The 12,078-nt window shown below is 36.0% G+C and overlaps 1 protein-coding gene across 2 annotated transcripts in view; it reads left to right on the forward strand.

The window, feature by feature from the left end:
• Nucleotides 1-12,078, forward strand: part of SPOCK1 (SPARC (osteonectin), cwcv and kazal like domains proteoglycan 1) — a gene marked incomplete at its 3' end in the record, with an annotated part of 528,644 nt that overhangs the window by 418,548 nt on the left and 98,018 nt on the right. For both annotated transcript variants that reach the window (XM_081316772.1, XM_081316771.1), the window contains one exon: nt 9,391-9,505. In XM_081316772.1, the coding sequence (XP_081172898.1) occupies nt 9,391-9,505 (115 nt within the window). The remainder of the gene's footprint in view (nt 1-9,390; nt 9,506-12,078) is intronic.

Raw genomic sequence — 12,078 nt, forward strand, 5'->3', positions numbered from 1 at the left:
ATGTAAATATTAAAAAATCAATAAAACCTTTTTTTAAAAAGATTATTAGTTGCTGTATAGTTGAGAGTACTTCAAAATACAACTTTATGGCCAAGGAGATAGCTTGGGATTAAACCATTGATTTTACTGTTGTGATTCTTATCTTCTTAAGAGCAGTAAAACATAGAGTTAACTCATCAATAGACCACATCCTTCTTAGGCATTTCAATTAGTATTCTGCCTTTCACTTAACCCAAACATTTTTAAAATCTTAAGGATGATTGTGAGTTCCTTATATAGAGAGTATAGCAACATATTGCTGTCATCAAAGAACATAATCAACATAGGATCCTCCTATCTGTGAACTGGTATGTTACCAAGGTTAATTTAGAGGAACAGAGTCTGTAATAACAAATGAGTTGAAAGAATTAAAAATGCATTTCCCATACATTATGTTCTAATGAGTAGGTTGGGAGGGAGGTCAGTATTCAAATGAGCAATTTAACAGAATAGAGATTAGCAGTCCTTATATTATTCAGTCCCACAGTAATGAATAAAAAGCAAACTCCACCTCCACTTTCACTCTTGGAACTTGCCTGCCAGCCCTTCATGCTAGCTCAGACCTTTGAATCAGCATGATCTTTGGGATGTCTGCAAACCCTTCTCCCTGCAAATTCTCTCAACCCCTGCCTGTGGGCTAGAGATTGGGAAATTGTTTGAAAAACAAAAGATAACTTTGGGAGAAAAGGAGCACAAACTGGGAGTAACGAGAACCGAACACCACTGGGCTGAAGGTTTGAAGGGAAAAGCTCAGGAGAATTTTCAACCAACACAACATACATTCATACTGTAAATCCATGAATTTATTAAGACAGAAGCTTGTCCACCCCAAGAACAGAACACCCAAACACAAACAGAGCAATGTGGTATATGCAGTGCAATGCAGTGAAACACGTGGAGACCTGTACATTAGGGAAATACAACAACCACTTCACAAATACCTGGCACAACACAGGAGAACAAACTCATTAGGACAAGATTCATCAATCTCTCTACATTTGAAAGACATTCTTTTGAAACAGCAAGGTCCTTATTCTGGGCAGAGAAGACCGCCGTTTGAAAGAGAGCTAAAAGAGGCCATTTATGTTAAAACTGAACGAACTTCTCTCAACAGAAGAGGAGGGAAACAACAACAACACCATCTCTTGTATACAAAGCAGTCCCAAGAAAGTTCCACACTCATTTGCATTCTTATTCAAGTGACTCTTGAGGATAAATATAAACCCACAAGTGGCCTCAGTAAATCAGAGAGGTAACAACCTGCCCTCAAAGTGCTAACAACCAGATGACTGCAAAGAATATAAATCTTTGCATTCCCTACCAGTTAGTTAAAACTGAAGAAGCTTCTTGGATGAGAAGCAAAACATTTTCAAAGGAAAAAAAAAGAAAGAAAGCCCAGTTGCCTTTTGGATCATGACCTGGATGATTAAAAATCTCCATAGACATTGAGCAAGAAATTACATGCCAAGATGGGGACAAGAAAGAGAGTTTTATTCTCCTCTAACCAACCAACCTACCTACTATCTTCCTTATTTGAGTTATAGGCCTGACTCCATTATGATTCTGAATGGCTGACAATTTAAAAACAAAATAAAACAAGAACATAGCCTAAACAGGGAAAAGGAGTTAAGGGGAAGAAAAACATCCATTCACCTAATTATCCCACAAAGGTCCAATGTACAATCTAGCCAAGGGCTGGAGGAACAACCAGGTTTTAAGGGCTTGTTTAAGTAAGATTAGTTTGGAGGCCTGCTGCTGTTTTGAGGAAGGAAATGCAAGACATTATGTGCATTATTATAATTATCAACTTCCATCAACAAATACAGATCTTTGTCTGATATAATGACACTTTCTAAATAATTAATCTATATGGAGTAGGGGGGGTTCTTCCTAAAAAGTGTTGTATAGGCTGTAAAAGGTGGCCCATCTCAGATTTAGCATATGTGAACCTACCTATGTGTTAGTTAATTATTGTGAAGTAAAACATGGCTTAACAAAATTAGAAACCTGACTAGACCGTAACCTTTTGATAACATGTCTGGATAGAGTCCACCAATTATGGTTTAAGTGGCAGATATCTGTGACAGTAACTCTAAAATTATTGAACAACAACACTTGCATATCCACATGTTCTTGGGAAGGACATAGTAGGTGAACAAAAGTGCCAAATCCAATCTAAACTTCTGACTGACTGTATGACCAACCATGAATGATAGATTATTATTATTATAAACTTGTTATCCTGCCTTTTAATATATAAATCAAGGCAACAAACATACCTAATACTTCTGCCTCCTATTGTCCCACAACAACCCTATGGGGTCAGTTGAGCTGAGAAAGAATGACTGGTCCAGAGTCACCCAGTCAGCTTTCATATATAAAGGAGGTTTAAAACTCACAATTCTCCTGATTTCTAGGCCAACACTTTAGCCACTACATCAAACTGGTGTGGCATCATTATCATGCTGCATTAAATCATGATTGAGCAAACCATGGTTTGTGCAATATTTTAAGCCAGTTTACTATAGTAGTTTCAGTTATCATTGAAGACTGCATGAATGTGAAAAAAAATAGGAAGATTGCTGTAGCAAAAGTATGTTTCACTACTTCAGAAATTATTATTTTTGTCCTGGAAGAGAGTGACAGAAACAGGTATTCTTCCACAGTCCTATTTTGAATGCTTCTGCCAACTATCCACATTTGTGAAAGTATAGCTTGGGAAAAATCAATAAAATAGACAAACAGGAGGAAGATTAATTTGAGAAGAATAGCAGCACAGAAGCACGTCTCTTCCTGATTAACCTCATGTTCCATCTTCAACTACAAGAACAATATCTGTGAAGATTCTGACATAAAAAAGATAGTAAGGTAAATAGAATCTTTGCAGCCTCCCAAATGGGAAAATATATTGTAGAATCAAAATTAGTTTTTTAAACTTTATGTCAAAAGCTCAGTTGCAGCAACAAAAATATTAAAAACAGTAATCCAACCCTTCCGTGAAAGGATTGACCTCTTCCCCCCATCCGATGAGAGAGACAGACAGACAGACAGACAGACAGACAGACAGACAGACAGACAGATTGTTGTATTAAATAAGAAGTCTAAAAGGAGTTTCTGGTTGTATTAAATTGAACAGTCCTTGGGAACTCAAATTCTGCTAATTAGAATACAGAAGCTTAAAGTATATTTATGCAAATTGCATATGAACTCCATTGGTATCTTGCCATTCAATAATTAGTCAATGTTTAAAAAAAACCCAAAATAAATAAAATATAATTTCAAAATATCTAACAAACATCAACATACCAGAAGAACACTGAAACTTTTCTCAGTTTTGGCATTCATACATGACATACATAATACATAATTTTGGTATTCTTATTAGGGATAACATGAGATCTCAAAGGAGGGATTAATCAAATTTTATAGGATTTGGCATTCTCGAAGAATGGGGCTTTAGAGTATTGCATAGGAGGTCAAGGTTAGTTTTCCCATCTTCCCTGACCATGTTTTTCTACAGTTTGTGAGTGTTCCTTTGTGGCCATTCCTCTTGCTAATTAGGCTGCTTTGTCTACATCACTCCTTCTGTGTGAAGGAGAAAAACACGATGAATCTGATTAGTTGCAGTACAGAGGTACTTCACAATATGCTGGTACAGAAATAAATCCATAAATTGATTTAAAATATGTTGTCTGCCTCTGCTTAAAATGAACTTTGAAATTAAAAAATGAATTATAATGGAGCACTGAAAAGTTTAAGCTCTTCATTTTCTCACACAGAATAATCGCCTAAGCTTCAAACGTTCCACTGATTTGTTACATTTCAGTTTGATTAAAAAAAACAAAACAAAATCTTTTTCATACAATGCACTGGTGGACTCAAGGGTTAATCCACTGATATAGTTCTGATTTTCATTAAAATGGTGAGGGACGACATTTTTGTAATGTAATTACTGCTTTACAAAACAATGGTGAGCAATAAAAATTAGTAGGCAATCTATACGGATTTGTGGTTTGTGTACATCCTTCTAAATATTTTTTTACCCAATGCTCCTTTGATGATTATTGTTGCTGTTTGCCAGGGACTGCCAGCTTCTCCATAAGAATGGTTGTAAAATTCAGCTTCTAGACAAGTCAGAAAATTAGCTTGCATGGCAAAAGATGCAGAGACATGACTCAACAAAGTTAATCTCCTTATGGTAGACAAGAATAAAAACATTTTTTTCCTCTTGCCCACAGAATCAGACATATCATCAGGTATTTCTTCATTTGGGGAATCACTATTTTCCACTCCGCTGCAGTATTTCTACTTAGTGGTCTGAAGGTGAAGAGATGTCACTCTTTTAATGTAGGCAGGAGGAGGAGAAGGCTCCCCCTTCCTTGTTTTAGAAAGTGAACCAACGGTCTCTATAGCTTGGCCTATTAGTTTGGTTTTTTTAATCAACATAAGCACCTGAGTTCACAAAGAATGCACCTGAAAAGAAATGTTTAGAGCAGGGGTGTCAAACTGCTGGCCCGCAAGCCGAATTCATCATAGCGAAACCGCGCCCACCCCATTGCCAGCAATGGCAAAAAGTCGCAATACATCATGACACGTCACGTGACGTGAGTTTGACACCCCTGGTCTAGAGGATAAAATTTTCTTCCAAGTCTGGAGTGGAATGTAAATGTACAGCTTCCAAGGTAAATTAGCAAGCATTGGCTTTTTTTTGATGGGCTGAAAGTGTACTGCTTGCTGGGCATCATACTTCTATTCAAGAGGTACCCTCTTCACGGTAAACTGAGTCAATGGGGTCAATGGTCATGGCATCCATCTTCAACAATAAGTCCATATAGGATTTCCAGTGTTTTATAAAAAGTTTTTTTTAAATCCCATTTATATCCTGCCCTTCTCCGAAGACTCAGGGCGGCTTACAATCTAAGCACAAACCAATGTGCTTAGCAATAGCCTTCATTCTATGTATATGCCTGCTTATTAGGGCTTTCGCCCCCCCCCCCAAGCGGCATTATTACAAAGTCAGCTTATTGCCCCCAACAATCTGGGTCCTCATTTTACCTACCTTGGAAGGATGGAAGGCTGAGTCAACCTTGAGCCTGGTGGTATGTGAACCTGTACTAATTGCAGGCAGCTGGTGTTACTTAAGGAGGCATTAGTCCACTACTCCACCAAGTTGTTCCCATCCTACTCAAGCTTTACTTTACTTTACTTTACTCTAGTTTTGCCATTTCTGCAAGTTTTACCATCTTCACCATCCATTCCTCCACTGTGGGTTCCTTGAATATATTTCTGCATCATGTAGTTGAGCAATGGATTGTTTTGCATGAATAATAAGTTATTAGGAGATTTCTTTAAAACTATAATGTAGAATTTCATTTTTAAAATTTATTTAGTTAAGAGGCATAACAAAAAGATATATCACAAGAATACCAACATACTTTATTTTTCAATACAGTAATAACCAACTTTTGAAAAATATCTCATATTCAGAATTTTGCACTGAATACATAATTGCTTTCTCTGGATATATTTCTGCTTTCTATAGTTGTCATCTCTTAAAAAGTAATGATGTTTTCCTCTTATCTGATCAATAAAAATACATATTTGGAAATAAGGGATAACTGTGTTTGGATGTTTTTCTCTCTAACCTTTTTTCTCCTAATCATTTAGAGATTCAGACATTCCTTGGAGAAGAAGATTTTGTTGATTTGTATTGAAGCATTGTCTGCTAACATCCTATGGGCTTATCATTATAAATCTTCCTGTTATGGTGTTTACGCTTTCAATGTGGTTTGGTAGTTTTTATAGAATACATCACTGTAGGATATAAGACAGCTAGCTTTTTAACAAGCTGCAGATTTTTTAAAAAAAACTTTTTTAAAAATATACTCACAGGGACGAATATTTTTAAAAAAAAAAACTACTGCTGTTTCACTTATTTGTTACCTGCTATTACAAAGCAAGAAGATTTAAAAATGAATTTAACATGAGTTATTTGAGTAGCAAACAACCTTAAACATATAGGTTTTGATGCTTCTCTTATTGAATGTCTTGATCCCAGAGTTTTAGTTGATACCTTTCTACTTTATTTCTGTAACAGTTTCATCAATTTTAACTGTCTTATGTCCAGATTTCTTGATTATTTTTGTGGAGTAATGACTGGCAAATAGGTTGAATAAATTAGTATCAGCAATTTATGTGCTCTTGGTTTCTCATTGTTATCAATGAAGCTGAATATACCTTTTTGCAAAGGAAAGAAATATTTAGCCAGTCAAGTTCATGTCATTTCTTGAAAGGAGAAACCCATGCAACTAGAATTATCCTTTTTATTAACTGATCTAATGAACAGCAGAATTCTCTGGCTGAATATGAATCACCATTAATAATATTAATTGACATTAAATCTGCCAGTAGTGGTGGCCAAGACCACCTAAATGACATTCAGTGTTTACTTTATAATCTGTGTTTACCCATTTGGGAAATGTGTGTGTTACATTTGTTTTTTATAGTGGGTATTATTTGCCTCTCTGAAGTAGATTTTACAGCTGATTAGGCTAGAATTACCAATTCTATAAGTAACTAAATGTTGATTGACACATTAGACCATTATTGACTATTGTGTAAATGAATACACATTAAAAAAAACCCTCCCGTCTCAGTTCATATTTATACTTTAGGCTACCAGCACTTAACCATCTAGGAAAACTATACACATTAGGAAAGCTGCCAAAATAAAGGAAATTTACCACATCTTTACAAAATACATTGAGTACACTCATTAGGTAGGAGAAATTTTTGATACTTCTAAGAGCCACTGAAAAGACAGCAGAAATGAGCTCCTGGTAATGGGCAAGCGGCTGGGATGACTTGCTTTGTGGCCTATATATGGTCCCAATGCTGCCTCCAGGGAAAATGACTTTGAAACGTGATTTCAATGACACTATTAGCTTCAAAATGGTGTGTTTCTATATTCTGAACTCTAGTGGTTGGTGTTCAAACTATTAAAATCTAATGTGTACTATTTGCTTACAATCTATTCAGTGGATACATCCATGGAGAATTAAAACAACGAGATAATACTGGTGACCACACATCCACTTTCCACACAATTATCTGACTTTGTTATAGAACTTTAAATTTGTTTGAGAATTGGCTTGCACTGAATTAGTACTCTGAAAATAGACACAAATCAAGCCAGGATCCTAACCATTTTTTTCATGTGTATTGGCTAAACAAGTTGTTCTATTAGAATAAGTGCTGGAAATGTCTACCTCATAGCTGAATTCTCACTCCTGGTGACAAAGCTGTGGGGTAGCATGGGTAGGAAGTTTGTTTGAACCTGCAGCTCATGATGGCATAATCTCCTTTGAAAACTTTTCCTTCCTCCAGAGATGGTTTCTATAAAGCTGCCACTAGCCATTCCATGCAAAAAGGAACATTTAGAATTAGCTCTGTACATTTTACTCTCTGAAGCCATGACTGTAGAATAAGAAAATTCAGACAATTTTAAAACTACAGAGCAAGTGGTTTTCTGCAGGAGCTTACTGGCACATCAAAGAGATTGTAATTCAAGATACTATATGATGTCTACTGTGGACCCAGTCTGCTTCAATTAAAAAGACTTCAGCTGATATTTTAACAAAACAATATATGCAATTTTAATAGGAACAAGAACAGGAAAAATCGTGCCAAATCAAAAAGACAAATCATAGCATTATCAGAATATCAGCCATTATCATTTTATAATTTGAATTACCGTCCTCTTCTGACTGAAATACTAGTACCCACAATGCCACATTTCGCATATGGGATTTAGGTGTGGTTCTTACACGTGTATAGAAAAAGTAAACAGCATCAAATGCCCTTTGAATTTATCCACAAGCAGAGAGCAGGCTGTATCCACAAATATCCTAAAACTGAAGAACTGAATAGCATAGGGAGTTTGCAGTCCTCAGAGTCCTCTAAAGTCCAGAAAGCACCTAGGAGATAATATCATTGTGACAGAATGTTGTCAAGAATAAATGGTCTCCTGCTACCAGATTAAAGCCTGGGGAGGTGAATTCATTTACAAAAATACACACAAGCAGCAGCAAGCTACTTCTGACATTTTCAAAGTAGGAGACATTAATCTTACAGCAACATTCTGCTTCATTCACTCTGCTTTTTTATTGTAGTAGAATAGAAAACAAAAACATAATTTTGCAAAACACATGGGTGCTTCACGGGTTTAATTATTGATTTATCTCATGTAGTTACCTTGCTTTGGTTCCTGCACAACAGTTGTAAGCATGGCTTCAGTACTATCAATAAGATATAGAATCTCGTTCAGGAATTCAAATAGACGTGCTTTAAAATGACTAAATTATTCATTTTTACAGATAGTTTTCTAACCTATGCTTCTCCTCTAAAACTGGCTAATTTATGTCATTTGTTGTGTGTGTGTGGGGGCGGTATTAATAGAAAGCTTGTAAGAAATTTTTATGTAGGGAAGAAGATTAAAACCAATGGCAGTCATCCAAGGTGAGCAGGTCCTTACGAGTCCTTTCAAAACTTGTTGATGGATTGTGATTTCTAAATGTTTAAGAAAAGACTAATTAAATCTAGCTAATTGTAATTAATTCAATTCAGATTTATTTTGTTTTTTTTACTAAATAAGTATGTGTATTCTGTTCTTTGCCTATGTTTTGGATTGTGAATCTGAATGACCTCTTAAAACCAAACTTAAAGACTTACATATTCATTTACTTACTTAAAACATTTATATAGCGCCCCAACTCAACCAAGGTGACAGAGTCTAATGAAAAAAAATATAAAATTATAATGCATATACTTACAAACAATATTAACAAAAGTAGATGATGACTTAAATAGCAGTAGCACCATCATCCAGTCAGGACACCAAGCATCATGTCTTAGGGAAAGAGCCAGGTCTTGACACCCTTTATATGTCAAGAGGAAGGTTGTTCCATAAGACAGAAGGCATGCACCCTGGGTCCCACAAGATGAATTGTTTCAGTGGAAGGGACCTGGAGTAAACCTTCTCTATCAGAGCATGTGAGGAGGGCAGATACTCAGATACTTTCAAGTAACCAAACTCTATGCCATGCAGGGCTTAAAGAATATAATAATACCTTGAACTGCACACAGATGCAGTTGGGAGCCAATGGCACTCTCAGAGTATTGGTATTACACGGGCACAGCTAGAAGTATCAATAAGCAGAGCAAGTAACTTTAAAGTCAGACCACAAAAACTTACTCTCAAGATTCTATTCTGATGACAATGTTTATTTTCATATCTGAATCCCATTCCAATTTTGCATCAAATAAATTGTGTTTGTTTTGTTGTGCTTACAGTGCAAGTTGGAGTTTCATGCCTGTACATCTGGCAAAAACATTGTAGCTCGATGTGAAGGACCTTGCCCATGCCTTCCAGGACAAGAGGGTCCAAAACACCGGACTGAGAAAGCTGGTGAGTTTATCTGTTCAATTAAGTATCTGGTTTCTCATTTCTTTTTTTCTTTTTCTTTTTTAAATATTTTTTTAAATATTTCTCTACAGTTTTATTAGTGATATAACATACAAAAAATATACAAAAACAAAAAATAGGAAAAATAGGGAATAGAAAAGTGAGGAAAAGAAGGAGAGAAAGAAAGAAAAGAGTTGATTTCTAACTCCCTTTGGTGCAGTAGAATAAGGCATTAACATCATATCTCATCTTTTTACTTTTACTAATAGTTTATACTAGCCATTCCTAGTTATATATATATATATTTAATCAGTAAAACCCAAAATCAAATTCAGGCACAAAGTCCAGAAGCAGTGTCCAAGTAGAAATAAAATTATTTGTGGTTTTTTTTCTTTGATCAAAGCAGTCAATTTAGCCATCTCTGCTAACTCCATCAAATTTTGCAGCTATTCATCCGTTGTTGGACTGAAATGTCCTTCCATTTCTGTGTGTAGAGTAGTCTTGCTGCTGTCAATATATATAACATCAACATTCCACATTTTTTTCCAAGTCTTTTTCTGTTAAACCCAAAAGAAATATCTGTTTTTTCTTTATATTTACTTTAAGAATTTTCTGTATTAGAATATGAATCCTGCTCCAATTAAGTATCAGATTTCTCACTGAATTTTATTAATCTCATATTCTAGCCTATTTTCTTCTCTTTATATTTACTTTAAGAATTTTGTGTATTAAAAGATCAATCCTACTCCAATTATCAGATTTCTCAGTGAATTTTATTATTCTCATATTCTGGTAGGACAATCCTATAAATATTTGATAAAAAGTGAGACCCACCAAGCCCAGTATTATTTCCCATAAAATAATAGGGTTGCCATTTATGAATTGATAATACAATGAATATTTGGTTTACAAAAATTGTTAATCATATGGCTCTTTTTGTTGAAATTACAGAAAGAGGAATTAAAGAAAGATTGTTAACTTAGGCAGCATTCCAGACTCAACAATAAATATAGACTTGACTCTTGAAGCCCTGCAGCTGATTTATTAAATATTAATGCAAGTTCATGTTAAGGGCAGTGCAGAACAAGCACTTAACAATACTTTTTACATTATCTTGTTGGTGAGAAACTGAGAAGTGGGCCATAGAGAACAAAAAATGCAACTGCTTATTTCTGGATTTTTTAATGAAATATTTGAAGACTTTAGATCAAGAGCCCCATCTTGGATTTCTGGTTAGCGTGTCAGATAGATTTTATCTGCCAGTGATCACACCTAACTTCTGAATTACTAGACAAAGATCAAAACAAAATGTTCCTGGATGGGCTAATTAGAGCCTTGGTGGAGCAGTGGGCTAATGCCTCCCTAAGTAACACCAGCTGCCTGCAATTAGTGCAGGTTCGCATCCCACCAGGCTCAAGGTTGACTCAGCCTTCCATCCTTCCGAGGTAGGTAAAATGAGGACCCAGATTGTTGGGGGCAATTAAGCTGACTTTGTAATAATGCCGCTTGGGGGGGGGGGGCGAAAGCCCTAACAAGCAGGCATATACATAGAATGAAGGCTGCTGCTAAGCTTGTAAGCCGCCCTGAGTCTTCGGAGAAGGGCGGGATATAAATGGAATTAAAATAAAAAATAAAAAATAAATAATTCAGCCCAAGTTGCTACCTACCTCTAGATTTCTGCCTGCAGTTATAAATATTGGCAGGACTTATTCGGAATTGGCCTATCCTACATTCCAAAGCATCAGTCACTACAGAGGAAAGGTAATCCTTGAAAAACCTAAAACACAATAGAGCTGGAATGTATAGTTCTTTAGATATCTCCTTTATGGTGGAACTAAGAAAGTACTTTTTGAAGATAACTCAATAGGTGGATAAAAATGCCAAATCTAGTCTGGCTGACCATGTGATAAACCATAATAATCTAATGAGGTTGTGCTGGCACTTTGTATCCTAGTAGAGAAGTCACCTGTGCCAGACAGATTGTAGCACAATATGCATCAACCCATTTAACATGAAAAAAAACCCGAAAAAAGAAACCTAAATGGATTGATCATCACTCAGGTCAATGAAGGACTGCATCAGATGTTAGGTCCTGGTATCTGTCCACAAGTCAGCAGCAGGACTCAAGAGATATCACTGGGTAAGCAGGTCCTAGCCCTGTAGGATTACTGGAAGAACAACAATCACAGACAAGACAAAAGTATACTGTGCTTGAAAATTGCACCATTATGGCTTCATTGGAACCAACATTCCAGTAGTAGGGATATTTAAAGTGATTTATTACCAGAAATAAAATATTCAAGGATGCAGAACTAGAAGAGATTCAGAAAAAATATGAAAATTGAAGACCCAAATAGGGTGAACAACCAGGGCCTCATGGTTCTTACAAACAACAACAGAGTGGGGATATCTGCAATGTGGGCAGAACCTCATTCCTGAGGGCAGGTACTATTTCAGAGAAGGTGTGCTTCCAGAGTCCCAGTACATGAGATTGTTTAATTGAAGGAATCCAGAACCTGCTAACTCTGCAGGATTGAATTAGCTGTGTAGATGTTACGGGAGACAGGTGATCCCTC

This window comes from Vipera berus (genome assembly GCF_964194415.1).
Source record: "Vipera berus genome assembly, chromosome: 2".
Classification (NCBI taxonomy): Eukaryota; Metazoa; Chordata; class Lepidosauria; order Squamata; family Viperidae; genus Vipera; species Vipera berus.